Source organism: Penicillium arizonense (genome assembly GCF_001773325.1).
Source record: "Penicillium arizonense strain CBS 141311 chromosome Unknown PENARI_contig004, whole genome shotgun sequence".
Classification (NCBI taxonomy): Eukaryota; Fungi; Ascomycota; class Eurotiomycetes; order Eurotiales; family Aspergillaceae; genus Penicillium; species Penicillium arizonense.
The window spans coordinates 936,298-963,201 of record NW_019173281.1 but is presented as its reverse complement, the minus strand read 5'-3'; the positions used below and the strand labels follow the sequence as shown (position 1 = coordinate 963,201).

Genomic DNA, 26,904 nt, shown 5'->3' with positions numbered 1-26,904 from the left:
TAAACCCCGGCCGTTTCTATCTCCACATTGGCCTCCAGAGACCGCAGCAAGTAACGAAGCCCAGACCCCTATCTGGGGTTGTAAAGCCCAATTGCAATGCGATATATACAACGCGAATCGTTTGCAACCTAGTACAAAGATAAACATACCCTACTCGAAGCTAACGAACTAGAATTATGAATTGGAACGACTTGACAGCAGATATCCCAGGTTTACAACAATGCTTGACATTATCAATCGTGGCATTCAATAAGAACAAAGTGCTCGAATCATGACTATTTCAACCGTTTCGTTGGTCCAGCAATGATATCGTTGCCCAAAGACAGTTTGACACAACCTCGCCATAATCACTTCACTTGAAGAAGATTCGTCAGCTTCTCCAGCTCTGCAATCTCCTGCGGACCCAACAAGCCCAATGCCTCCCTTCGGGTAGGAGCATCAGCATCAAAGATAGGCTTCTCCGCCAGTGAGGTCACTCGAGTCCCATGTCTTGGCTGAGAACCCTCATAATCCCAGCTGGCATTATGAATAGTGATCCTATCAAAAAGAAATCAGCATAAACCACCCATCACTCCCAAGAAACCAACTAACCTATTATCCCACAGCGCACTTGTACGCGGAGTCCATCTAAAGCGCACCTGGATGTCAGGATTCTTCTCATAAACATCATACAGGTAATTCAAAATGACATCGCTCTCAGCCTTATCAAGACCAACAATCCGATCTGTCATAGCCCTATTCACCCACAACGCCTTCCAACCCGTTGCCGGATGGACACGAACGAGAGGATGTTCCCGCTCTACATACTTCGGTCCCTCCTCTGGCTTGTTGCGGTCGAGGTATGGATGCGCAGAGCGGTAAATGGCAGTCCGACCGTCGATTAATTTGCGGAATAAGGGTGACAGCTTCTCATATGCTGCGTAGCCACTCGCCCAGAGGGTGTCGCCTCCGACGGTTGGGACGGTGTCGTTGTGTAGGTGTGTTACTCCTGCGGGTTGTCTCTCGTGTACGAGGTCGCTGTGCCAACGAGATGCGCCGCCTGGCCGGCGGAAGCTTGCTTTCTGCTCTTCTGCGAATAATGCTGGCCAGAGGACTGTTACACCGGGGACACCGGGGACTTGGGGTCCTTGTGGCTGGACAAAAACCATATTGTTGGTGGTTGATTGATACAACGGATTGAATAGAACTTACATGGACCTCGACTTCTCCAAAGTACTCGCCTAACTCCTTCTGTTGTTGAGGGGAGATATCCTGGTCCCGAAAGAAGACGACGCTCCGTTCAGCAATCAGCAACCCCAACTCGTCTTTCTGCTGGTCTGACAAGTCTTTCAGTTGCAAGCCGACGATTTCAGTTCCGATATGTCTAGTCAGTGGAATGACTTCTTTCGCTGCAGAAAGGAGGGCCTTCTTCTCGGGATCGGCTCGGCTGCCTGGGTCTACGTGGAGTCGGTCTTCGTTTCGTACATTGTAAACGTCGTCGAGGTAAAGAGGACGAGATGGTCGATACGGGTAGCCATTGCTCAAGTCGATGCCGGCTTTCTCGAAACGTTCGCGTGCAGGCTCGGGGAGTTCTAGGGTGTCTTTCTTAGGCGGTGCGACGTCGATGATACGCGGATCAATAGGAGCAGGTGCCATGATGATACTGAATTCGATTTACTAATGTTTGTTCTTTGATTGTAATGATTACCTGGAGAAGACTATCCATGATATAAGATAAATGTGAGTTGTATACTCCGCGTAGAAACCGTTGATCTACCGGGATTCGAGCACATCATCGGTCTGACCCATTACGCCTTTATGCATATTTTTGACCATTGTCGACTCTCTGATTCATCGCAGCCCCTCTTTACTATTACCATTTGCCCTTTCACGTCAAATTTACGGCTATTGCGCTGCGGGGAACCTGAGATTCACAATCCACGATATAAATCGCGATCGCATCAGTATTTCTAAGCATGGCATGACACCTATGAAATATTGCCGCTTGATCCGATATCTAGGATCTCGAGATCAAAGCCGAGAGGTTAAGTGGAGATCTGCGATGGCGAAATATTGAGGCGTCCTGAGTAGATCACTAACATGGACACCTTTTAGAAGGTAAGTTCAGATGATGATCCCCATATCTCCCTTTTCTCTTTTTCATACAAACTTACAATTATCATGAGTGACAAGTCCAAACGCGTTGCGGTCATTGGCGCTGGAATCAGCGGGGTGGTTACTGCTGGCCACCTTTTGGCTGTTGGGATTGACGTGACTGTCTTTGAAAGAAGTCATGCAGCCGGTGGTGTCTGGTAAATATAATCATTCAATCGATATTTTGAAAATAATCAGCTAATCGGTCGCAGGCTATATGACAAGCGCACTCCGATTGAAGCACAATATCCATCCCCGAGACCGACAGCTTCGCAGGAGTATGTGGAAGACGAGCGCGGAGAAAAGGAGCGGAAGATATTACTCCATGCGCCTCCGGGGTGAGTAGAAACGGAACACCTCCTATTGATATAGACCATATATTCATTCCTTACAGGCCCTGCTATGAAAGTCTTACCAATAATGTCTCCACCCCGTTGCTAGAGACCAAGCTCAATACCTGGCCAAAAGGAACGGCACCTTTTGTGAGACACTTCGTCCTTAGGGATTATATCCAAGATACGGCTAAGAAGGCTGGCGTCGACAATGTGACTAAGTATGGTGCTCAAGTCACCAAGGTCTATAAGGAGGGATCGACGTGGACGGTCAAGTGGAGTACGTTGAAGGAAAATGATGAAGATATTGTCGAGAACGAGGATTCTGCGGTAAGATATCAATCCGAATATTCTGTCCGTTGATATCATTTACTAATTCCACTACAGACGTATGACTCTGTCATTGTTGCTTCGGGGCATTATCATACGCCTCTTATTCCTGATATCCAGGGACTCCCTGAGGCGAAAGCCCGATGGCCCGCAAAGATCTATCATTCTAAGGCTTTTCGAAGATCGGAAGGATTTGAGGGAAAGGTAATCATGAGTCCTTCCTGCATCTCAAACTTAACTAACCTGGGAATAGAATGTACTCCTGCTTGGAGGAGGAGTCTCCTCTCTGGATATCGCCAAAGAAATCAGCACGACAGCAAATCAAGTCTACCAAAGCACGCGCAACGGCGCCTTCGATCTTCCAGAAACCGCCCTCCCGGAGAAGACCAAAAGAATCGGCGAAGTCGGCTCATTCGAAATCTCCCCTTCAACTTCTCCAACCGAACACTTACCTTTGACTGTATCCCTCAAATCTGGAGAAACCCTACAAGACATCGACACTATAATCCTGTGCACAGGCTACCAGATGGCCCTTCCATTCCTAGCCGAATACAACAACCACAGCATATCCGCACCGGAAGCGAACGACACAGTCCTCGTAACCGACGGCGCCCAAATCCACAACTTACACCAAGACATTTTCTACATCCCAGATCCGACACTCGCATTTGTTGGTATTCCATTCTACACAGCGACATTCTCTCTATTCGAGTTCCAAGCTATCGCCGTGGCAGCGTTCCTGTCGGAAACCGCTCGGCTTCCACCTACTGCGGTATTACGCGAGGAATATGAGACTCGCATTAAGGAGAAGGGGTATGGGCGGGCCTTCCATTCTCTTAAAGATCAGGAGGAGCCTTATGTTGAGAAACTTATGGAATGGGTTAATTCTGGGAGGGCAGCTCATGGCTTGCCTCCCATTGAGGGTCATACAAAGACTTGGATTGAAGAGAGGATTGCGATGAGGGAAAGACTTCGGTTGTTGCTTGCTGGGCAGCTTCCGCCGAATAATGTTCTCAAAGGTCCTTTGAAAGTGGAAGTAGCTGCTTGATACTTTTCTATATAAACCTCCATGTGATCAGTTAAGTTATATCATGTTTGATGTTCTCATCGAGGCAGCAATGTTACATTAGTAAAGTGACACTGAACAAGTCAAACATCTCAGTAAAGAGATGCCATATAGTTGGGGGGTGTGGCACACCATCGCCGAGATGTATGACGAGCGATGGTGCTGTTCTAGCGTAGTATGGCAACAGCACAACAACTCAGCGAATCCCCGCACGGTTGTATATACTGCTAGTAACTGCTTACGCGCGTCGAAATGTTGAGCAATCTCGCAGGAATTGCGCGAACAAGCTCAACTATCATTCGATCACAACGAAAGGCAGCTCCCTCCATGACCCCTTGTATCTCCCTAGCTCCAGTTTTTATGCTGATAAACCAAAGCTCGACACAAAAATAACGCGACCAGGCTATCTATATCCTGAAAGGGTTGTTGGTACGTCAGAGCTTGTGTATCATCTCCAAATCAGATATTAAGCATTTCTCGGAGTTTGTGGCATACCACTCAATCTCCGACTTGATCTTAAGTCTTTTTCCGGATTATAAGAATGCTTCAAGGGCTCCGGAACCTTGACCCCCTTCGAGGTCAGTTGGCAACATACATACAGTATCATGCCACCAAAATCCCATGCCATTGAAGCGGACGTCGATCCCTCGACGCTGGTTCAGAAGGAACCTAAGCGCAAATGGGTCAGCTATATCTGGGATACTTTTGATAAGTCTCCCGAGGAGCGTCGTCTGATGTTTAAGTTGGATTCGGCTATTCTGACATTTGCGTCGTTGGGTTAGTTCTGTCAGGTTTCCTCTTTGGGATCTTTTATAACTTTTCCTTTCTTAGGTTATTTTATCAAGTATCTTGATCAGATCAATATTAACAATGCGTTTGTTTCTGGGATGTAGGGATATATTTTTTCTGTTCTTATGTTGGGGTTGATATTGACTATTCGCAGGAAGGAAGATCTGGGCATGTACGGAAATGAGCTCAACTATATGCAGACATGTTGGACCATTGGTTACGTGATTGGGGAGATTCCAAGCAATCTATTGTTGACTCGCATCAAGCCGCGATACTGGATTCCGGCTATGGAGGTAAGGTTCCTTTTTATCCTACGAATGCACTCAGCTTATACCTTCATAGCTTCTATGGACCGTCCTCACAATGTCACTTTCTCGGTGCAACAGCCCGACTCAGTTTTACGTTCTACGATTCTTCGTCGGTATGTTGACTTGATTCGAGTTTTAAAAGAGACTTTGGTAACAATGTGTGATAGGTCTCGCTGAAAGTACATTCTATCCTGGAATGCAATATATTATTGGCTCGTGGTACAGAAAAGATGAGCTAGCGAAACGGTCTTGTATCTTCCACACCAGCAGTGGAATTGCCAGTATGTTCTCTGGGTATCTCATGGATGCAGTCTACAACCTTGGGGGACGAGGAGGCTTCAAGGGCTGGCAATGGTAAGCACCAAGCTAGGTCTGGGGATTCCGTTCAAGCATTAACTTGCCAATCAGGCTTTTTATCATCGACGGAGTTATCTCCTTGCCAGTTGCCATCAGTGGTTTCTTTATTCTTCCTGATGTGCCCGAGATCTCTAGCCCGTGGTATCTGAGCCAAGAGGTGATTATATCCATCCATCCATGTCGGCTTCTGGCCAATACTAACCTCGAGGGTTGAACAGGAGGTGAAGTTGGCCCAGAAACGAATGAAACTAGAAGGAAGAAAGGACAGAGCGCCATTCACAAAGTCAAAGTTGAAGAAGATTTTTACTTCGTGGCACATCTACCTTCTAACGATCCTTTATATGTGAGTATCAAAAGCCAATTCACAAGTGCTGTCTCAAATTGACCTATTCCCAGATGTTTCAACAATGGCGCAGCTGGAAGTCAGCCCATCTTCCAACAGTGAGTGAATATCAATTCGCTCTCACTAGTCTGCTCTAATTCGTCCAAAGATACCTTAAGAACTCCACGGACCCGGTATACTCAGTCAGCCAAATCAACTCCATTCCGACAACGACCCCTGCGGTCCAAGTTGTGACGACTCTTGCGTATGCCTGTGAGTTAATCATATTATCAATACCTTCAGGTGATGCTAACTATATGCCAGGGATATCAGACAGTGTACTAAACGGCAGTCGCTGGCCACCGATCATCTTCGGAGCTGTGAGTACTACAACTCTATACCTCTATACAACACAGACCTAACTCTAACCCCAGTGCATCAACATAATAAGCTACATATCCCTCGCAGTATGGGACATCCCAACAGGATGGAAATGGACATGCTACATCATCAGCGGGGCCGGATACGGCCTGAGTGGCCTATTGATGGCGTAAGTCCTCACAGCGTTTCCAAGCTTCAAGTTCTAACATGGTTGATATTGATAATAGCTGGGCTCATGAAATTTGTTCCGAAGATAATGAGGAACGATCCCTTGTTATTGGAAGTATGAATGAGATGGCTTACGTCTTCCAGGCTTGGTTGCCCCTTGTTGTTTGGCAGCAGGTTGATGCACCTGAGTATCGGAAGGGCTTTATTGCTGTTACTGTTCTTTCTGTTCTGTTGATTGTTACTACTTTCGTGATCAGATTTTTGCATCAGAAGGAAAGGTTGGAGAAGAGGTTAGTCTTCTAGTTACTATGTGGTTTCTCTTTTGATTTCAGTTTACTAACTTTTGTCGTGGCATACCAGGAATCAAACTCATGAAGTCGAGGAGACGGAAGATGGCTCGTCGGATTCTGGGGGAGTAACTCCCCTTGATGCAAAGGCTATCAAGGCTTGAGTAAGGGGGATTTTGTGAAGGAATATCACGTAAAAGCGTGCTCTAAGCATCCGGAACATGGCGCAGACATAGGATACGTAGTCGAAATCCTTCCCTTACCTAGTTCAAATATGCGAATGGCTGAACTGCCGGTTGCACGGCTTTTTTGTCTTCTCAAAAATACAGTGACGATATCTTGTAAATACCATATCTACGAGGATATGCATGAGTAACGGCAAATGACCGCAGTTCGTCAAATTAGACAGCAATGGTAATTGTACAAGCAAAATGAAATGTGATGAGGTCATGACGCGAAAAAAGATGTAATGACAGCCCTAGTGCCAGCCATTTACAGCAGCCGTACCGGCAACAAGCTCATCCAACTCATCTTTGCGGGTCTTGTAGAGATCTTGAGCTTCGCGCTCGCGCCGCAGAACAAACGAGACATCCAAGCGGAGCTTTTCAAGCCGTCGAGAAACGGCTGACTCTTCAGAGATCTGGAGTGTACGGAAAGAGTCTAGGTCATCAGTGGCCTTGGGCAAAGCGGCGCTGGCCTCTAGGATCTTCGAGCGCAGCGTCTTAGCACGGTTCTGGTATCCACCGTAATGCAGAGATAGCTTCTTTTCGAGCTTGTTTCCACGATCGGCGGTGGCGAAGAGAGTTTTTTGGACATTGTCGAAGAGCTCGATCATCTTCTGCTCTTCCTTGAAGTCGTCATCCTCCTCATCGTCGTAGTTTTCAAGACCAGGGAGAGAGTTGGCGCGAACTGTTGACCAGCCATCGTCGAATTTCTCTTGCCATTCGGACTGCTGTGCTTGAGTGGAGGCAACCTCGGCGGCAATGGAAGCTCGTGCTGCTGCCAGGAAGCGGTCTTCCAGTTGGCTGAGCTTTGGTGCCTTTCCTTCGATCTTGGCATCGGGAAGAGGGAATTTGCGGGAGTCGTGTGCAATCAAAATGGCGGCTTCGTTGGCGATCATTCCTTCGATGCCGTCGCCGGCGCTAGAAGCACGTTTCATCAGAGCGTTCAGGTCCAAAACAGAGGGACGAGGCAAGCCGCGCTGATAGACTTGTGATTGGCGCTTGAATTCGGCCTTTGCGGCCAGTTCTTGTGCCTCTCGGTCTCTGCGGTCACGCTCAGCAGCATCCTCTTCACTGAGTTCCATAGCCGCGGTGGGCTCGGCGTTCTCAGATGGAAGCTCTTCCAAATCCCATTCGGACTCCTTGGGCTTTGGAAGCGAGGCGAGCTTGCTACGCATCTGTTGGCGTATGAAATTCTCGTGGTTTCGGATGTCGCGAGGCGTGCTTCCAACAAGCTGTGTGCTTCCTCCCTCCCGGTTCAGAGCAAAGTGGTCTCGTGGTGTGCGCAATGGCGTAGCACCAACACCACCAGGCATAGGTGTGGCACCCATGCCGTTCGCTTGCCGGAATGGCGTGGCCATGGGGTTGGGGGTGACGATATCCTGTCGCCGAGGAGCAATCCCATCAAAGCCAGTTGATGAGCCACCCTCGTGAAGAGGTGTGTTGTCTCCGCCCAGAAGAGAAGACTGTGTCTCGGTCAAAGCCCGAATGTTTTTGATTTCGTTGGCGATGTGATCCTCCTCGGGGGCAGCGCGCGGGGTTCTGATCGGAGTTCCTCCAACAATGCCCGAGTAGTTACCAATGAGACCCCGAGTAGTTTCTTCGTCGGCGCTCATTCTGCTGGCCTTGTCACCAGCCATTCCCATCTTAATAATATCTTCCATCTCGCTTTCGCTGACCTGAGGCGCTGGTAGATTCAAGCCTCGTCGCTTGCTGCTCTGCTCTGCCTCACGGATTTTTTGCATTTGACCTGCCCGCGCGGCAGCAGCTGAAGCGGCCGTGGCACTGTTCTTATCGTTCTTACGCTTCTTGCGCTCCGCGTCATCATCTTGGTCACCCTTTCGCTTATTCGCGAGCTGCTGCTTTCGAGGATCAAATGCTTCCCGTTCACGCTCATTCTGACTCTGTTCATTAATTGTGTCGTAGAATCCAGGAGCGGCTGGCTTTTCGAAGGGAATGTCTGCATTGTAATCCATCTGGCCGGGCTTCCTTGTGACGACCTTGACGTTGATACCGGCATGCTTCAGTTCGCGGCGCTTCTGGAGGACTGCAAGTCGCCGGGACTCTTCCAATTGACGTTCTCTGGCCTTTCGCTTGGCCTTTTTACCCTGTGTGTTGGCGAGACGAGCACGGGCTTCGCTCAGCATCTCCTTCTCATCTTCATCCAGGTCGATCGTATCGGGGCGAGCTGGCTTGGATTCCGGGTCGGGGTCAAGTTCACCGGGACTAAAACGATCAGCGACAAGTGGGAAATATATGTGTGAAATAGACATACCGTAGACGGCGGACATCATCCGCACTGGGCGCAGCGCTCTCCTCGCCAGGCCCTCCTAGCCCAAGCTCATCGTTCTCACGAGACTCGGCCTCATCCAGAAGCTTCTGGTAGCGTTCAAGACATTGTGTCGCGGTACGCCCAACGATGGGTGCGATCGTGCGCCATTGCGTGGGCATCAGTTTCGCGAGGTGCAAGAGCTTCTCATCCTCCTCCCGTGACCACTCAACCTTGCGAATACCTGGGTCCAGCCATTCAATCCAGCGCGCCTTACATTGCTTCGGTGTTTTCCGCGCGAGCAGTGACGACACTCGAGCCCACTGGTTCAGACCATATTTCGATACCTGCGATCGTGTCAGTTTTCGCCCCATATACCGTTGGCCACAAATGATTGCGGATTGTAAGAGAAAGGCGTACAGCTGCACGAAGCACCTCATCCTCGATATTGGTCCTAGAAACGCGTTAGAAGAGAAGTTCGCGGGTGGACTGTAACGGGGTTCTTACCAGACACCTCCTTTGACGACAGGCATAGCGTGCGATCGCGCTTTGCGCAGGGTCCTCCGGGAGATAAAAGTGAAAAATCAAGGGCGCCACCAGGAAGATGGAGAATTGACAACCCTCTGGCGATGGGGGAGTTCAAGTGATGACAGCTCGAAGCGGAAGAAATGCGAGTTTGCAGTTTAGCGCGCTTAACGTGATAACCGCCCCCGCGCGTGCTGAGATAAGCAGACCCAGATTTTTTTTTGGGAAGAAAAAAAGATAAGCCAATTTTCATACTTCACCGTCAACTATTTGTTTCCACAATGTCGACCTCTGTGGATGCCCCTCAGCAATTCAAACAGCCTTCCCGTAAGGGCAAGAAGGCGTGGCGTAAGAATGTCGATGTCACTGAGGTTCAGGAGGGTTTGCGCAACCTGAAGGATGCAGAGATCAAAGGGTACGCCTATCTTTCTTTTTATTTCGTGGCTGAATCAATGTACTGACTTTCCCTCTAGTGGTCTTGTATCCGAGAAGCCTTCCGATGAACTTTTCACTCTCGATACTACCGGATCTGAAGAAGTGCGCAAGTCCTATGCCAAGCGACACAAGCCTCTCAAGGCAGACGAGATCCTCGCCCAGCGGTCTATGATCCCCGCATTGGACGGTCGCAAGCGTGGAAACCCCAACGTTACCGATGGAGTCATTGAGCCGAAGACGAAGAAGGTCAAGAACGACTGGGTCAGCCGCAAGGAATATCTGCGCTTGAAGCAGGTGGCAAAGGAGAACAACCCTGGCAAGAAGACTGAAACTGAGATTTACGATCCCTGGGCGGACGAAGCTGAGCCCGCGACTACCTACGATGATCCTCGCTTCGATTTCCTGACCAAGCCCAAGCCCAAGGTTGAACCGGTCACACTAAAGCACGCTCCTATCTCACTCGCTGCCAACGGAAAACGCGTTCCCTCTGTTAAGACGCCGCACGCTGGAACGAGTTACAACCCTGTCTTCGAAGAGTGGGACCAGCTCTTGGAGACGCATGGTGCTAAGGCAGTTGAGGCTGAGAAGAAGCGACTTGAGGAAGAGGCCAAGGAGGCTGAGAAGCAGCGTATGATTGAAGCGGCTCAGAATGATGACGGCGAGGTCAAGTCGGACGATGAGAGCGCTTGGGAGGGCTTCGAAAGCGAGTATGAGAAGCCCGAGTGGCTGAACAAGAAGCGTCCCGAGCGGAAATCCAAGACGCAGCGGAACAAGGTCAATCGTCGCAAGGAAGCAGAGCGGAAAGCGAAGTGGGAGGCTCAGATGCGCAAGAGAGATGCACAGGCCGAGCATATCGCCAAGATTATTGAGGAGGTCAAGCAACGAGAACTTGAGCGCGAGAACCAGTCCGATGCGGATGATTCTGAGGAGGAGGAGGGTGATGACACTACCCTCCGCAAAAAGACTTTTGGTGGGAAGAAGGCGTATGTTTCCACTTATCTTATGTTCTACTTGACTTCTTGACTAACAAGCATTTAGGGTGCCTGAGAAGCGGTTGGAGCTGGTGCTTCCCGATGAACTTCAGGATTCGCTAAGACTTCTGAAGCCCGAGGGCAACCTCCTGGATGACCGATTCCGAACATTAATTGTTCAGGGTAAGCTCGAGTCCCGCACACCGATCACGCAGGCCCGCAAGGCCAGGAGACAGGTGACCGAAAAGTGGACTGCGAAGGACTTCAAGACTGGGTACGAATAATTCTGCTGCATATTCCCTCTAAAAGCGCGTGCATTTGGACATACATTGCGTCCTACATAGTATCAAATATTGTTTCCACTATACAACAGTAAAGCAAAGTAGCTCACGTACAAGTGTTTACTCTTTACTCTCCATCGTGTAAAGATAAAAGTGGGTCCCGAAAATTTACTTGCTTATCGCCTTTTTATCTTCCCAACTTCCTCCATGCAGCATTGTCACCATGGACAAGACCAGTCTCTCCAGTAATTGGAAGAAGCTGCAGGCAACGCTGAAGAAGGATACATCTACTGCTAAACGCAAGTCCTCCGATCGCGACGGAGATGCCACCGTGAAGAAACGCAAGACAGAGAAGCCGAAGACCAAGACCACGATCACGACAGGAGACAAGCCAACACTCAAGCGCAAGAGAATGTCAGAGAGAACAGAGCTGGCCACAGACTCCAAATTTCAGGCCTCGCCTACCCGGAGAAAGTCCAGCGCAGGAGTTCCAGCTGAGCCCAAGATCAGTTCCCGTGCCGGGAAAGAGAATGAAGGTCGTTCGCCGACGTAAGTGCTTTCTCTCCATGGTACACATCCTACCTTATGACCATATACTAAGTTGAACAGCGCCGAACTAGGAAAATATGTCGCAATGGATTGCGAAATGGTAGGCGTCGGACCAAACCCAGACAACGACTCCGTACTGGCCCGCGTCAGTGTCGTCAACTTCAACGGCGACCAAGTATACGATTCATACGTGCGGCCCAAGGAGATGGTTACAGACTGGCGCACGCATGTGAGCGGAATTGCCCCGAAACACATGGTCGAAGCCCGGACTTTCGAACATGTGCAGAAAGAAGTGGCGGAGATTATGAAAGATCGCATCCTCGTTGGTCACGCCGTCAGCAATGATCTGGACGCTCTTCTACTCAGTCACTCCAAGCGTGACATCCGGGATACCAGCAAGCATGCACCCTATCGGAAGATTGCTGGTGGTGGATCACCACGTCTGAAGATGTTGGCGGAGGAGTTCTTGGGGTTGAAGATTCAGGACGGAGCGCATTCTAGTGTGGAAGATGCTCGGGCTACGATGGCACTTTATCGACGTGAGAAGGATGCCTTTGAGCGGGAGCATTTGAAGAAATGGCCCGCTCGTATGATTGCGGATAACAGGGAGAAGGGTGATGGAGACAAGAAGAAAAAGAAGAAGAAGAAGACTACTCGCAAGCGTTGATATTGAGTGAAGATGGTTGAGACATAGATACTTTGTATATGTATACCCCCAATCGCATCCAATTGAATTTATTATTGCATTTCGATAGAGCTCTGTAATAGAACAGATCATCTCCACAGAAATGTTCATTCCAGATATATGTAGTGTAGTTGTGTTCAGTGTTGATCCCGAGTATTCGATTTTCCACTTAACGCGGCAACGCGACGCGCCTCGAACCTTACCGATCTCTTACAATCCCTGCCCGAACATCCCAGTAACCCCGTCAACTCGAATTGCAGCCTGCGTACAATTACATTCAATTCCTCAATACAGCTTTTGAGTACAGTGTACATCTCTACCGCACCAACCTCAGACCCTCCATCTCCATCTCCAACCCTCGCGTGACACAATGCCAGACATGTACGCCATCCGACCCTGCACAAAAGCAGACACACAATCGAAGGACACCTCAACACCGCAGTACACACCCAACATAATCCCATGCAAAATCCACCACGACGGAGCAATTGATTCCTTGGACCGGTACTGGGCGCCAGTGACAGACGAAAAAGGTACAACAAGCAGTTCAGTCCACAGTCTACTGCCCGATAAAGCACAAAAAGAAAGAAGAGAAGAACAAGAACAAGAACAAGCACTAATCAACCTTTCTACACAGATAACACACAAACCTCATATTTCCGCGGCCGCAAACTTCGAGGTCGGCGCGTTGCCCTTCCGGACGGGTATCGAGGTACGACAATACATACCCAGACGAAAGACTGGCTACCTAGCTAGTTAGTCTTAGTACAAGCGGCTAATTCTATCCATCTACCCCGATCTAGGCGTCGTCGCAACACCAACCGATCGCGTGTTACCTTCGAGTCAACAAGTCCCCAATGATGACAATGAAGTCGTAGAAGTTGAGCCCGAGGAACCAGTGAAGATTCTGGAGATCAATGGTACTTTTGAGGATCTTGTTGTATGGGGTCATGAGGCTCTTCCTGCAGCGGATGATACGTTCGTTAAGGGTGTTGAGGAGTGGTTGCAATTTGCGGAAGCTGTATGTTCTTTTCTTTTTATATTTTCTTTTCTGGTATGGGAGGGTGATTTACTGACTTTTTTTTAGATGCATGCTGCACCTGCTCCGGCAAATGGGAAAGAGGCTGCTGTCTGAGGGGCTTTTTATAATGGTGTTGGGGTTTTGGTAATTGGGATTGCATATAAGCTACATTCATGGGAATTGAGATCTTCTTTTAGTGCTCACCTCTCGCTTTTTGATCAGTAAAGTTGAGCCCCTAAGTATCCTGAATTGATCATCCTTATATAATTAAAGTGCTCTGCTCACTATCACCTGATTGTCACCTAAGCATCTCGATCTACTTACTGATCATTATCTCACCTAGGCAGAACCCGCTTTTTATAATATAACTTCAGAACCATATGGCAATGAACGGTTTATCATCTTTCACAAGCCTTCGCAAAATGGCGACTTTACCGTCACTTCTGTGTGCTGAAAATTGGTGGTAGGATTCGCACGAAGAAAGCTATATTAGTTTTTATGAGGATGGCACCGGCGAAGTGAGTCTTTTGTTGTAGCATTTCTGAGGAATTCAAGAGGATATTAAGCTTTATTCATGAGGACTTATGGTGATTTCCGAGGTCTGACTGATCTTCTGTTCCCATATCAAAATTGGAGACTTGTACGGCTTTATGTCGAGAGTTAACATTCAAGTAAACAATGAGTTGAAGAGGGCATATTAGTAGGACCCTGGGTTGTATTCATGAAATTGTACCTCGTTAATCATGTAAACTCATTTAGAAAAGCTTTTACATTCTGATTAGCTCCTACTTTTACATATTTGTATCTAGTTGAGTCGAGTATCATCATTGTAGATGTAGATGTAGAGATTGATAAGCTTGACCGCCCACCAACTCGATAAAGCTGCTCAAGCAGCTCAAGCAGTAAGCCACCTCCACACATCCTCCCCAGCCTATCCATCACACAAAAATGGACACCTCCAACCCCCCAACAGCCCCAGAGGCATTGATCTCCCAATTCCAAGTCACGAAACTCCTCAAGCAAGGTACCAACCCAACCCAAGCCCCTCCCCCGCAATCGAATCCAATCCAATCCAATACAAAAAAAAACTAACAATTCCCACCAGATCAAGCCGGCAGACGCATCTCCCTGCTAGGAACAATAAACAACGAACAAGGCATCCTAACAGCAGAACGCAGAGCCTTCGCAACAGAATCCCTCGACACCATCCGCGCCTTCCACGCCGCAATCTCGCGCATAAAAAACCTCGGCGACAACGACATCTACCGCTGGTACCTAGCCTCATCATCAAACGGCACCAATGGCACCACCAACCAGACCGCAGACCTAAAACTAAACCTGATCTGGCCCTGCACAGCCTCCCACATAAAGAAATACTCGGACCAACAACTGCACATGGTGACCGAAACACCAGCAGTCTACGCAAACCATGTCCGGCCCTACATGCGCGCCAAGCGCGAGGAGGGGCGGCTTAACTGGGTGTTCAATGTTCTGGAAGGACGGACGGAGCAGGAAGATGTGATTATGCGGGATGATGGGGGGCAGAACCGGGCTGAGGATGCGTTTTTGATGTTGCCTGATTTGAATTGGGATCGCGAGACGATGGGTTCGTTGCATTTGCTGGCGCTTGTGCAGAGGAGGGATATTTGGTCTTTGAGGGATCTTAAGAAGGGGCATGTCCCTTGGTTGAAGTATCTCAGGGAGAGGGTGCTTGAGGGTACTGTTTCTATGTATCCCGGTCTTGAGAGGGATCAGCTTAAGCTTTATGTTCATTGTGAGTTTTTTTTTTGGTTCTTCTTTCTTTTGATTTTGATGGTGGGGGTTATTGGGATTCTTGCTGACTTTTTTTTGTTTAGATCAACCAACTTACTATCATTTCCATGTTCATGTGGTTAATGTTATGCTTGAGGCTGGGACTACTCAGTCTACGGGTAAGGCATTTGGATTGGAGAATTTGATCTCTCAGCTTGAGATGATGGACGGGGATGAGAGTGCTAGTATGGCTGATGTTGATTTGACTTATTTCCTTGGTGAGGCGAATGAGTTGTGGACTGATATCTTTGAGCCATTGAAGCAGGGGAAACAGCCAGGTCATAAGTTAGAGTGAAGAGTTACTCAAGATACTCCATGTTTGAACGAGTAGATTAGATATCATATCTTATCATAAAGGCAGTCTAAACAACATCACATCCATGTATCTCTACTGCTCCATACTGTATGCAAGACCTCATTAAGAATAAATACAGATTTTGGTTCATAAACATAAAAAGACTATACGTATGCCCTAGCCCGCCGCTCAATCTCCTCACTATCAGTCGTCGTCTGCGTAACCTCAAACGTCCGATGAATACCCAATCCAATATCCTCAGTCAAGCGAGGCGAGGGCCGATCAATAGTTAACCTCTCCTCACTGTTACTAGGACTCAACGACCCGCCATCAAGATCGCGCTGGCTCTTGATAGTCGTCACAGTGACAGCCAGCTTATCCGGTCTCAGTCGGGACTGGGCGCTGTCATCAAGCGAGCCCAAAGGGAATGGTCGGTCGTTTCCGCCTAGTTGTCGGGATGCGGACCGTGAGCGTGCGCCTGGGAAGCCGCTTGAGTAGTCTGGGTCGGAGCGGGAGCCCGTCCACATGCGGAGGAGGGGCCGGAGGGTTGCTAGACTTCCGGCTGTGATTCCTAGGCCTGCCTCGATGTTGGACCAGACGGCGATTTCGAAGGTTGCGTCTATGGTTTATGTTAGTTGGGGGTTGTGGTGGTAGCGGGAATAAGCGGGACGTACAGAGGAAGTCGTCATCGGCGAAGGTTTGGACAAAAGGAATGCGAACAATAACTGCTGATGAAGCACTAGAGGATACTGTTAGTTGTTTGCAGTTCCGAGAACAGATGGTGAGAACGTACATGCAAGCCATGCTCAAAATACCCATGACAGCGATCTTGGTCTGCCTCTTCATGTGCAACTTGTGCACAAGGAAGATTGGCAAGATACCGACTGTGAAATCACACAACGCAGAAAAGGCACTGTAGATGTAGGTCATGACGATAATGATATCGATGCTAATGCAGTATCCGGGGATACTGGGGTCCATGGTAACCCTGGTCCAGAAGTATGCCAGCGGCTTGCACTGCAACAGCATCAGGAACATAAAGACCAATCCAGCAATGACGGTCAAGACCATGACGGTGTAAAGAATCCAGATATGAAGGCGCTTGATGGTGATGCGCATTAAGAATAGACAAACGGAGATCTTGCAAAAGATCGAGGCGAAACAATAGGCAATCTCACAGAGCCACCAGTATTTCATGGCCGTGACTCTGTTATTAGGCTCGAGATGCTCGAATTTGTAGCCTGTTCCATAGAGTGTGCCACCAATCATAGTTCCACAAAACATGGCGTAGAACAACTGTGAGATATTAGTATAGCCTCATTGACTTTGCCAAATATTCTTGGGGGAACATACCATTGCAAGAACCATTGCGGCGTCATCCCACCCAAATGCTTTCACAATCCATCCTCGCACATAACAGCGCAGCATCACTGCAATAGCAGCGATGGGCAGGAAGACCGCCGCCACGGTCTGCACCGCGGTTTTCCTCCGATACTCCTCGTCCATATTAATATAAAGACATGGGTAAACAGATTGTGTGGGGGTGAAGGATTTTAAGAAGGATCCATCTGCAGGGGAAAAAGGATGCAGAAACCTAGAATGCTTAGGGGTAAGGATCTAGCTGCATGGCTTTTTTTAGTGTAGATACCAAGCTAACCACGTTGCGATCGACGGCAGATGATCATTTGGGAGCCTTAGAAGGCTGTCATCTCCGTAAAGCCAGGAAATGCTGCGTACCGAGCGTACGAACTACCGTATTCGGCCAATTTCCTGACAGGTGGAGATGTTCTGACAGGCGTGAAAGTGGGAATCTCGACCAAAACAAAAACACTGATTTTCGGGCTTCATGTCCCGATACAACGGTGTATGGTTTCGAGTGGGAAACAAGGGGTCGGCCAGGGCTAGTCTGCGCCGTTGTGTCTAGCTTCATTTCCTTTCCTGTTTTGTTGATCCACGTCGGTGGGGCCCGACATTGGGTCTCCAGTCCGCTTCACCGTGCGTCAATCGCTGCCGTACAATGCCGACTGATGGGGCAGACTTTGTCGGGTCTTCATGTCTTTTGAGAAGGTGTGTGTGGCGATCTTGATTCACATATGGCGTGCACTAGCTTGCTTTAGTGCGTCTAGAAACAATGCATTGTGCTGTCAGCGCCACCAGAGGCGTTAGCGTGGCTTTGTCCGGTGTAAACGAGGCTTCCAAGACCTCGGCTTTTGTAGTCTCCTAACGAAAGTGGAGTGTTCTCCGTGTTCTCCGTGTGTTCTCCGGCCAACTTCTGTTCAGGGGATGTTGCTTAGAAATGCGAATTGCATGTGGTAGGGAGTTATGCAGAGAGTACGGAGTGCAATGGTTGCGGCACTGGTTACAATGTGATTGAAATATGCCTGGATTCTCAGGCTTCAAACTTGACCGATTCACCCAGGGAAAGCGATGAGTGAAGTGATTCTTAAATAGACTCAGGTAGACTCGTTTCTGGGTAAAGTTTATGTACCCTCGAGCCTCTCTCCATTTAATATGGTTTGATTAACGCTTCTGCAAACGGAGAATTAGTACGAATTAAGTTATAGTTATGAAGGATTAATAAACTTTGCCATGCATGCATGTGGTTTTGGCCCCCAAACCCCCGCAGCTCCAACTACACACTTTGATCTATAGATCTTCCACCTCACATCTCTCTCGGCTCACATCCGATCTGGAACATCACACACATCCACAATGGCCAACGTCGACGTCCCGCAAACCCGAAAGGCCTTTGTGCCTCTAGGTACAGCCCCAACCCCAACCCCACGCTCCATCCACAGCTCCAGCTCTAGCCCAGCCCCAGCTACTCGATCTTTATCCAAACTAACACAACAACAGAGAACAACCCGGAAGTAATGTCCCACCTAGTGCACCAACTAGGCCTCCCCCCAACAATCGGCTTCACGGACGTCTTCTCAATCGACGAGCCAGACCTCCTAGCCTTCGTCCCACGCCCCTCCCACGCCCTCCTCCTCGTATTCCCCGTCTCAAAATCCTACGAAACATCCCGTGAAACCGAAGACGCAGCCCTCGCACACTACACAGGCTCCGGCCCGAACGAACCAGTAACATGGTTCAAGCAAACAATCCGCAACGCCTGCGGTCTCATCGGCCTCCTCCACGCCGTCTCCAACGGGGAGTCTAAGAAACATATCATCTCCGGCTCGGATTTAGATATCTTGCTCCGCGACGCGGAGAAATTGGAGCCAGTCCAGCGTGCCGATTTGCTTTATGAGTCTAAGGCTTTGGAGAGTGCGCATGCTGATGCGGCCAGGTTGGGCGATACGGCGGCGCCTGAGGCTGCGGATGACGTTGATTTGCATTTTGTTGCTTTTGTGAAGGGTACTGATGGGACGCTTTGGGAGTTGGATGGGAGACGGAAGGGGCCGCTTGCTAGGGGGGTTCTTGGTGAGGGGGAGGATGCGCTTAGTGAAACGGCGCTTGGGCTTGGGGTTAGGCGGTTTCTGGAGACCGAGGCTAAGGGGGGAAATCCGGATTTGAGGTTTAGTCTTGTTAGTCTTGGGCCCCTTTTTGATTAGGGGTCTGTGGTGTTTAATGTCATGGATGGCGTTTTGGTTTTGATATTCCCACTGGTTATTTTCCAGTACCGAGCAGTGCACGGAATTGTTGCATTGCATTGAATGAGACTCACTGTCTTGTATGGTTTTAGGATACGAGAATCGGCGCTGATTCGAGATGCTTGAGAACATGCCAGAGCGGATATTATTCAGATGTCTATTTCTATAGTCCATAGTCTATTAAGCTCTGGCAGACGAGCACATTCATTCCCACCATCTTCGCACGAGACTTAAAGAATAACCATCGGGCTATCTCTTCTCATGCTCCATAATATCAACAACAGGAGAAATAACAGATCCCGTAGGACCAGCAATGGGTACATCCTCGGGATTAACACTAGCCATTTTCTCTCCCAATGTCTCGCTGGTGAGTACCTCAGCATCCTGGGATTCGGTATTACCCTGAGTTCCAAGGGTCAAGAACGGCACCATAAACAACGAAAGACCCGCAGCCGCAGCCGCATACCAGTAAACAGCCAAGTAAGGCTGAATGGCAGGGGTAGAAGCAGTCATCTTGTTGACGATAGAGGTTTCAACAGAGGTAGCGATACCAAGACCGAGATTATTGCAAAGCTTGCTAACCGTATTGAAGATTCCACCGGCGATGGATTGCTGGGATGGCGGTAGAGAGGACATGACGTACATCTAGTAGAGTCAGCAAACCGAACATATCATATAGATAGGAATAATGCGGCATGAAGGGACGTACATTCGTGACATTGAACTGAATATCGGCACCAACAACCACAAGAACCAAAGCCGGGAAGATAAACGCCCAGTAGGTAGCGTCTTCCTTCATGAAACTCAGAATTAGGAAGGATGCTGTGTATGCCAGTGCCCCGATTCCGGTTAACACTTTGTTGCTCACGCGGTGGAGGACCAGGCCACAGACAACATTGACTAGAACGCCGCTAACAACCATTGGGAGGAGCTTGACTGTGATTTCGAGGGCTGTTTGGTGCTTCACCTCTTGGAGGTAGAGGGACAGGTAGAAAGAAACGGCGGAGAAGCCCATGAAGCCGAGACAGAATGTTGCCATGAGCTGGAGGTTGTTAGTTTTCTATAATTTGTATGAAAGATGCCAAATGGTCCACACATACCAACGAGAAATTGCGGTCCTTCCAAACCCAAAGTGGCATCAGAGGGTTCTCGGCAATAGACTGCCAATACAAGAACGCAACAAGCAGGAAGAATCCCACGATGAACAAGCCAAGGACATAACCAGTCCTCCAACCATCCGGCGCATCACCAGCCAACCTAAAAAAGAAAAACCGTTAACAGAATCCAAAAGCAAAAGACCCAACAAAGAATAGAAATACATACGAGAGCGAACTCGAAAAGAAAGCAAACCCAACAATAACCAACCCAGTGCCCAGTAAATCAAACCTCCTCAACGCCTCCAAAGAAACAGGCGTCCTTGCAAACCCATCAGCCGGAACCGTCCAAACAGTCAAAACCGTAAAGATAGCATAAACCACCGCAAGTGCCCAAAACGACGCACGCCAGTTATACTCATGTGACGCAACACCAGAGATAATCATACCACCAACAAATCCAAGCGGATTACCAGCACTGAAACAAGCAAAGGCGCGGTTTTTCCGTTTCGACGGCTTCTCGTAGACGGCGCCTAGGGCGCCTACGGCTGGTGGGACGACGGCTGCGGCGAAGAGGCCTAGGATTCCCGAGAAGACGTCCATGTAGATTGCGTTTGTGGCGAAGCCGGCTATTAGCAGCGATAGGGTGAAGCCTGCCATTCCTATTATGAAGAGCGTTTTGCGGCCGAACATGTCGGCTAGTTTGCCGAATGATAAGAGGAAGGCGCCGCTGCTTAGGCTTTTGGGTTGGTTTTGTGTTAGTTTGTTCTTGCTCAGGTGTTTATATGTTGATTGGTGGGGTTCGAGACATGTGGGCAGTGGGTATGGCGATCGATGTGACATTGTATAGGATTGGATGGATTGAAAGGTTGAGAGGAAAGAAGTACGTACGAGGCGCCGGCGTTGATCCAGGTAATCTCAGCCGAGTTCATGTTCAAATCTGTTCCAATTGAGGCTGTCACACCAACGATGCAGCCTTGGAAGAATGATTGTTGGCCGATGGCCATGGTGGCTGTTAAGACGAATAGGCATTCTTGGAGAGTGCTGTTGAAGCATTTGGGGCGTTCGGTGTAGTCATTCTCTGCAAGTGTGACCTCTGGGTCTTTTTCACGGTCTTGCTGTGCCATTGTAGGCATTCCAGGTTGGATATCCTCTGACTGGCAACGAGCGAAGTTTTCGAGGACAGCAAATATCACACACGTCGTAATCACGCTTAATTAATTCACGTTAGGCTGGTTAGGGGTATTTCCGGCTTTCCACAGGACCGAGGGTGGGAAAGATCAGAGATCAAGCATTGTCCAGTGTATATATTATTTGGCCTGTTAGACCTACTAAGTTAGGTATAATCGCAATCACCGCAAATATTTTGTCAGCAACGGGAGAGTTCCGCCATCTGATCTTTGGCTTAGATCTTCGCACTAGTCCAATTGGGGCAATAGTGGGCTACTTTGCAAGGATATGGTTGTCGCAATCACCTAAACATGCATAGATTTGAGCAGATTATCGGTGAGGGTATTACTGTACATGTTGCCACATATCGACGCTATTCCGGAAACCAATTTCCTGTTGTATCATTAACCCAACACTCGCGGGCATTGAACTTGAGGGCCTCATTCCCACAGGCCCACCAACCAGCTGTCAAATTTCGGGCAAATACCTCAAGAGCAGTGTATGACTCACGGGAGCTTTCACTGGAGAAAAAGACCCTCTCAAAAATGCTTTTCAAATTGGGTTTGCGAGAATGCAGGTCTGGGACCGCGGCGATGACTCTTCTCGTAGCGACAGCTTCACTCACGACTGTCAAATCATCTGTTTGGCGCGACGATGATGCAGATATTCCAAAATCCGGTCTTTGTTTACCGATGACCAGAATCTCATACGGTTTCCGCCAAAGACCATCCAGAGCTGAAATCGGCTGACCACTCAGTGTGGTCTTGACCCAGACCCATTCCTCGCAGACGTCAAATCCTGCACTACTCATCGCATGATAGGCAGCTTTCCGTGACTTTTCGGCGTTGGTAATCCATATAGCGGCTATAGATTGTTGGCTTTGAATCTGGGCTCCGCTCTGGCTTTCTACCAACTCCTGCGTTATATCCTCACGTCGATACGAGTGTGTTTGAAGAATCTTTCGCATTCCCACAGTGAGCATATTCATCTCGGAGTAGTGGTTTGTTGTATAGTGGCCGCTTCGCCGAACAGATCGGTTTGGCCACGGCGGGTCCATCAGGATAAGGTTGAACCTCTGCGAAAGCCCGGGGATGGGATTTTCATGCGCTGCATGGTAATCAGGTCCATTAAAAATAGGCAGTTCACATAGTATGAAGCTTGACCCTGGTGGAACCAGGTATTCACTCATCGTTTCATGGGACGTTCCAATTTGGATAATTGCGGCTTCTGATGATGGATTCTTCGCTACCTTAAGCTCCGAGAGTGACTCGAATATATTAGGTGCGGCTGATGATAGAATCATGGGTGGCTCATCGAGTTTTATAACATGGCCATCGGGTCCAGGCTGTAGGGATGTAGAATCGTTCCCTTTCCGTCTTTTCCGCGATGGAGTGTGATCTGGCACCCTATACTCGTGCACTTCCTCACAGGGTACAGCTCTGGTGAGACACCATCGATCATGTTCGACCCCGGCCCTGATAGTTTCCAGGGAGTCTTTCACGAGGGGCAATATCAATTCCGAGTGGAACCGTCTCTCGGAGATAGGAGAGCTTTCAAGAACCTTGGCACGGGCACTTGGTTTTTTGGGCTCAGTTGATGGGAATGGTTCTTTGGCAGGGGGACAAGATAGGAGTTGTTTTCTCTGCGACTTGTTCGTTTGTGTCCTTGAGCTCGATTCTGCTGTCGGCGGCGCAGACTGTTTGCATGGGGCTGTTTCCCCCTGGGCGAGGGCGATCGAGTATGGAATGTCCAGAAGGAAGGTATTGTTCTCTACCTGGAAGAGGATCGCCGATTCTATGACCTTGGACATGTTGGTTCGTCATTGTGAAAAGGACATTTTTAGACCAGAGATTGCGGGTACATGTGGAGGTCTCACGGCCTTAATTCGATAGAGGTCTGACCAACAGAACCCCCTTGTTTCAATGGAAATGTCGATATGTCTTTATGGGTATCGCCTTAGTGTTACTCCAGGATCTATATCATTACCTTCAATATAATATATGTGTACTAGATACTACAGACTCTGTAGTATTGAGGTAAATGCTTATGTTCTATAACGAAATATATATATACCCCCAGGACAGTTTCTGCAACGAAATTCTCTGGCACTTAAGTCTGTTATATTTTTGTAAACCGGCTCCTTACAACAGGCAACGCTTAGGCAGAGAGACGAAGTGGAGGAACTAGTAGCAGCCTAGTACTTCCAGATCACGGGGCCATGCAGACTAAGACAAGGCAATGTTGCATGACTCAGAGCTGAAAGGCAAGGGCATAAAGGGCATATCAGAGATACCTTTTATTCGCAGTATTGTAACACTGTTATAACTAAATATATGAAATCCAAGTTCCGTATAGTTATTGGAGTTGGATTCTCCGGGCCCAATCCGAGCTCTATCTTCCCCACCAACCCGCGCAATTTTAGGTGACGTGTGATTCTTCTCTTCTCCCCTACTCCCGGCAACTTTGCCGTTCCTTCATCACGCCTCCCATCACGCGGAAACGAAAGGCGGCTGAGGTTGATAACGACCAGCCTTCGCCTAAAGCCGCCACCAAGGCCCACGGCCCCCGGCACGCCACCTCATCCGACCGACCGGCCTTGTCCAAACACAGTTCAGCTGCGACAGAGATCACAGAGAATACCGAGAGGGCGAGTCCCGCCAGTTCCGCGAGTCAGAAGAAAAGGGATCTCGCGACGCCCGCGACAACCACCGCGAGCATGGACTCCGACGACGACTTCATGAGCGATGTCTCCAGCCAAGAGGACTTTGGTATGCAGGGAAGCGACAACGATAGCTTAGGAGAAGGTTTGTACCTCCCCCTAGATTCGTGTTCTGGTCGTGATGAGTGGCTCACATGCTTACCTGGGATGAACAGACTTTGGTGATCTCGACGCCGGATTCTCGGACGACAAAGACATCTTCGGACACAAACGGAAACCCTATGAAGTCGAGTTTAAGGTCCTCGATCCCCCCGATATCGAAAACGAGCAGCTTGGTCAGATCAACGAGGTTTCCGCCATCCTCGGGCTGCCCCCAGAGTCGGCGGCTATCCTGTTGCGTTTCGCACGATGGAATAAAGAGAAGTTGATCGAGTCCTACATGGAACACCCGGAGGTCACATTAGAGGATGCCGGCCTTGGAACGAACTTCGAAGGCACAGCAAAGACAGAGACGGTCCCGGGCTTCATGTGTGACATCTGTTGCGAGGATGGCGATGATCTCGAGACGTACGCCATGCGCTGTGGACACCGGTTCTGCGTTGACTGTTATCGACATTACCTAGGACAAAAAATCAAGGAAGAAGGAGAGGCCGCTCGTATACAGTGCCCGGGTGATGGTTGCAATCGCATCGTTGACTCCAAGTCTTTAGACCTCCTTGTGACGGATGATTTGAAAGAAAGGTGGGTGCTTTGCTCTTTTGGGTGAAAAGAATGATCTCGCTAATGCATCGTTTGGTACAGATATCGTGAACTTCTCATGCGAACATACGTTGACGACAAAGAAAACCTGAGGTGGTGCCCGGCACCAAACTGCAAGTATGCCGTTGATTGCGCTGTTAAGAACCGTGACCTTCACCGCATCGTACCGACAGTACACTGTTTCTGCAAGCACGAGTTCTGCTTTGGCTGCTCTCTCTCCGACCACCAACCAACTCCATGCACACTAGTCAAGATGTGGCTACAGAAATGTGAAGATGACTCCGAAACAGCCAACTGGATCTCGGCAAACACCAAAGAGTGTCCGAGGTGCATGTCAACAATCGAGAAGAACGGCGGCTGCAACCATATGACTTGTCGGAAGTGCAAGCACGAGTTCTGCTGGATGTGTATGGGTCTCTGGTCTGAGCACGGCACAAGCTGGTACAACTGCAACCGATACGAGGAAAAGTCCGGCTCAGATGCTCGCAGTGCTCAAGCCAAATCACGTTCATTCTTGGAACGTTATCTACATTATTATAATCGGTACGCCAACCATGAGCAGTCTGCGAAGCTCGATAAGGATCTCTACCTGAAGACCGAGAAGAAGATGACCAGCCTCCAGTCATCGTCTGGTCTGTCCTGGATTGAGGTGCAGTTCCTGGACACCGCATCGCAAGCCCTGCAGCAGTGTCGCCAGACCTTGAAGTGGACTTATGCGTTTGCGTTCTACCTTGCACGCAACAACCTAACGGAAATCTTTGAGGATAACCAGAAGGATTTGGAGATGGCTGTTGAGAGTCTTAGTGAAATGTTTGAGAAGCCTGTCTCTGAACTGGCAGAACTCAAGGTTGATATCTTGGACAAGACCGCTTATTGCACCAAGCGCCGGGTGATCTTGCTGAGTGATACTGCCGAGAACCTGAAAAACGGTACGTCGCAAATCGTACCCGATGATATGCCTTACATAGACTAATACGTTTTCTAGGAGAGTGGTCATTTAACGTTGAGTGGTGAACCACCAACACCACTCAATACCCCCTCGCATGCAGAACACTGCAGCCGATCTTTTTGACGACGTGAATGACACCTATTCTTTGCGAGTAAAGCATACTTTCTTCCATCACTGTAAGGCCTTTGTGTTCGTGACCCTGACACCGGTTACGCAACACCAGTCATCCATATCCAGGGACCCGAAACAGGCCTATGTTTTATTCGCGCAAACGAAATGACCTGCCAAGAACTTTGATTGTTTTATGTGTTTTTATCTAAGCCAGCTATTTCCTTTTGCCTTCTGGTGGTCAGGCGCAGTGGGAGATTTCGTTAAGGTCATGGAGCAGATAGCAGTAATATTGATCAAGACATCTCGTGTTTTCAACTGTAGGCGTTAAACTAATAGAAAGTAGTGTTTCTTCTACAGTATTTGGTTAGTCAGGGATACTTCGGGCATAGTTTATAGCCTCAACATCGAGAGCGAGGTACACTTACCCTTTGAATAACTGCCATATCTTGGATATGAGCCATGTGGACATCAGATTCTTCGTTTACGAGAAACAAGGGGTCTTTAATCGTAATATGTTAGGCAAGCCGACTGTAGTTTAGTCCACGGCATGTAGCGCCGGACCTCGGCATGCCCCAGCGGAAAGTCGCGTGTTCTGTGCACGTCTCGGCCAAGTTCAACGAAACAAGCGAAAGTCAATAGCATAGAATAGCACCGTGGGCATGCATGAGAATACCTTAAGAGTAGCAATCTACATTACATGTACTCTATACAATAACCTTAGCTGCAGATCCGGAGAACAAAAGATTCTCGAAGGCTTCTACGGAGTGCAGATAAAGAAGAAATTAGCTCCACCTTAGGCAAAAAAAAAATCAAGGGTGAGATGACAGGGGTCTTATCTGATTGATAAAATTTCATGTACTAGTCATGTACCCGTGCAGTGAGTAGACACGGTTAAGGGTACCGGCGAGGTACTTATCCTGCCCCTTAAACTCCGTCATCGGATGGATCGGACTATGTATGTATCGGAGATGTACGTATTGATACTGGAATGGGCCGGGGAACTCTACGCAGTGAGGTACGGCTGTACTT

The 26,904-nt window shown here is 48.9% G+C and overlaps 13 protein-coding genes across 13 annotated transcripts; 8 read left to right on the top strand and 5 right to left on the bottom strand.

The window, feature by feature from the left end:
* Nucleotides 1–347: 347 nt before the first annotated feature.
* PENARI_c004G12014 (TauD/TfdA dioxygenase family protein) lies at nucleotides 348–1,635 on the bottom strand (the record flags this gene model as incomplete). The annotated part of the gene is made up of 3 exons (XM_022629485.1): nucleotides 348–537; nucleotides 592–1,133; nucleotides 1,192–1,635. The coding sequence occupies 3 exons, from the start codon at nucleotides 1,633–1,635 to the stop codon at nucleotides 348–350; spliced, it is 1,176 nt and encodes a 391-aa protein (XP_022491156.1).
* Nucleotides 1,636–2,160: 525 nt separating this feature from the next.
* PENARI_c004G06197 (putative FAD dependent oxidoreductase) lies at nucleotides 2,161–3,843 on the top strand (the record flags this gene model as incomplete). Its single annotated transcript, XM_022629183.1, has 5 exons — nucleotides 2,161–2,291; nucleotides 2,346–2,471; nucleotides 2,528–2,795; nucleotides 2,853–2,999; nucleotides 3,049–3,843. The coding sequence occupies 5 exons, from the start codon at nucleotides 2,161–2,163 to the stop codon at nucleotides 3,841–3,843; spliced, it is 1,467 nt and encodes a 488-aa protein (XP_022491043.1).
* Nucleotides 3,844–4,466: 623 nt separating this feature from the next.
* PENARI_c004G11264 (uncharacterized protein) lies at nucleotides 4,467–6,637 on the top strand (the record flags this gene model as incomplete). Its single annotated transcript, XM_022629442.1, has 13 exons — nucleotides 4,467–4,638; nucleotides 4,693–4,750; nucleotides 4,805–4,943; nucleotides 4,993–5,071; nucleotides 5,126–5,312; nucleotides 5,367–5,472; nucleotides 5,534–5,658; nucleotides 5,712–5,756; nucleotides 5,807–5,910; nucleotides 5,962–6,017; nucleotides 6,072–6,187; nucleotides 6,246–6,476; nucleotides 6,547–6,637. 13 exons carry the CDS (start codon nucleotides 4,467–4,469, stop codon nucleotides 6,635–6,637), a joined length of 1,509 nt encoding a protein of 502 aa, XP_022491249.1.
* A 314-nt stretch (nucleotides 6,638–6,951) lies between these two features.
* Nucleotides 6,952–9,496, bottom strand: cef1 (putative cell division control protein (Cdc5); the record flags this gene model as incomplete). The annotated part of the gene is made up of 4 exons (XM_022628916.1): nucleotides 6,952–8,920; nucleotides 8,970–9,310; nucleotides 9,384–9,417; nucleotides 9,471–9,496. 4 exons carry the CDS (start codon nucleotides 9,494–9,496, stop codon nucleotides 6,952–6,954), a joined length of 2,370 nt encoding a protein of 789 aa, XP_022490648.1.
* Nucleotides 9,497–9,769: 273 nt separating this feature from the next.
* PENARI_c004G01146 (ribosome biogenesis protein NOP53) lies at nucleotides 9,770–11,178 on the top strand (the record flags this gene model as incomplete). The annotated part of the gene is made up of 3 exons (XM_022628921.1): nucleotides 9,770–9,903; nucleotides 9,962–10,906; nucleotides 10,962–11,178. The coding sequence occupies 3 exons, from the start codon at nucleotides 9,770–9,772 to the stop codon at nucleotides 11,176–11,178; spliced, it is 1,296 nt and encodes a 431-aa protein (XP_022490781.1).
* Nucleotides 11,179–11,398: 220 nt separating this feature from the next.
* Nucleotides 11,399–12,391, top strand: rex4 (putative 3'-5' exonuclease; the record flags this gene model as incomplete). The annotated part of the gene is made up of 2 exons (XM_022628925.1): nucleotides 11,399–11,724; nucleotides 11,785–12,391. The coding sequence occupies 2 exons, from the start codon at nucleotides 11,399–11,401 to the stop codon at nucleotides 12,389–12,391; spliced, it is 933 nt and encodes a 310-aa protein (XP_022490671.1).
* A 388-nt stretch (nucleotides 12,392–12,779) lies between these two features.
* Nucleotides 12,780–13,544, top strand: PENARI_c004G08897 (uncharacterized protein; the record flags this gene model as incomplete). The annotated part of the gene is made up of 4 exons (XM_022629312.1): nucleotides 12,780–12,926; nucleotides 13,047–13,121; nucleotides 13,176–13,430; nucleotides 13,497–13,544. The coding sequence occupies 4 exons, from the start codon at nucleotides 12,780–12,782 to the stop codon at nucleotides 13,542–13,544; spliced, it is 525 nt and encodes a 174-aa protein (XP_022490801.1).
* Nucleotides 13,545–14,378: 834 nt separating this feature from the next.
* On the top strand, nucleotides 14,379–15,537 carry PENARI_c004G00729 (putative mRNA decapping hydrolase; the record flags this gene model as incomplete). Its single annotated transcript, XM_022628900.1, has 3 exons — nucleotides 14,379–14,454; nucleotides 14,536–15,204; nucleotides 15,287–15,537. The coding sequence occupies 3 exons, from the start codon at nucleotides 14,379–14,381 to the stop codon at nucleotides 15,535–15,537; spliced, it is 996 nt and encodes a 331-aa protein (XP_022490956.1).
* A 164-nt stretch (nucleotides 15,538–15,701) lies between these two features.
* PENARI_c004G06645 (uncharacterized protein) lies at nucleotides 15,702–17,043 on the bottom strand (the record flags this gene model as incomplete). Its single annotated transcript, XM_022629199.1, has 4 exons — nucleotides 15,702–16,156; nucleotides 16,212–16,276; nucleotides 16,331–16,833; nucleotides 16,891–17,043. 4 exons carry the CDS (start codon nucleotides 17,041–17,043, stop codon nucleotides 15,702–15,704), a joined length of 1,176 nt encoding a protein of 391 aa, XP_022490754.1.
* Nucleotides 17,044–18,249: 1,206 nt separating this feature from the next.
* Nucleotides 18,250–19,036, top strand: PENARI_c004G09467 (ubiquitin carboxyl-terminal hydrolase; the record flags this gene model as incomplete). The annotated part of the gene is made up of 3 exons (XM_022629344.1): nucleotides 18,250–18,298; nucleotides 18,394–18,963; nucleotides 19,032–19,036. 3 exons carry the CDS (start codon nucleotides 18,250–18,252, stop codon nucleotides 19,034–19,036), a joined length of 624 nt encoding a protein of 207 aa, XP_022490668.1.
* Nucleotides 19,037–19,382: 346 nt separating this feature from the next.
* Nucleotides 19,383–21,354, bottom strand: PENARI_c004G04537 (uncharacterized protein; the record flags this gene model as incomplete). The annotated part of the gene is made up of 5 exons (XM_022629089.1): nucleotides 19,383–19,778; nucleotides 19,843–20,175; nucleotides 20,234–20,390; nucleotides 20,457–20,966; nucleotides 21,119–21,354. The coding sequence occupies 5 exons, from the start codon at nucleotides 21,352–21,354 to the stop codon at nucleotides 19,383–19,385; spliced, it is 1,632 nt and encodes a 543-aa protein (XP_022490764.1).
* Nucleotides 21,355–21,770: 416 nt separating this feature from the next.
* PENARI_c004G11667 (MT-A70 family) lies at nucleotides 21,771–23,207 on the bottom strand (the record flags this gene model as incomplete). Its single annotated transcript, XM_022629470.1, has 1 exon — nucleotides 21,771–23,207. One exon carries the CDS (start codon nucleotides 23,205–23,207, stop codon nucleotides 21,771–21,773), a length of 1,437 nt encoding a protein of 478 aa, XP_022490865.1.
* A 126-nt stretch (nucleotides 23,208–23,333) lies between these two features.
* On the top strand, nucleotides 23,334–25,829 carry PENARI_c004G10317 (uncharacterized protein; the record flags this gene model as incomplete). The annotated part of the gene is made up of 5 exons (XM_022629389.1): nucleotides 23,334–23,345; nucleotides 23,820–24,201; nucleotides 24,272–24,797; nucleotides 24,858–25,744; nucleotides 25,801–25,829. 5 exons carry the CDS (start codon nucleotides 23,334–23,336, stop codon nucleotides 25,827–25,829), a joined length of 1,836 nt encoding a protein of 611 aa, XP_022490911.1.
* Nucleotides 25,830–26,904: the final 1,075 nt, after the last annotated feature.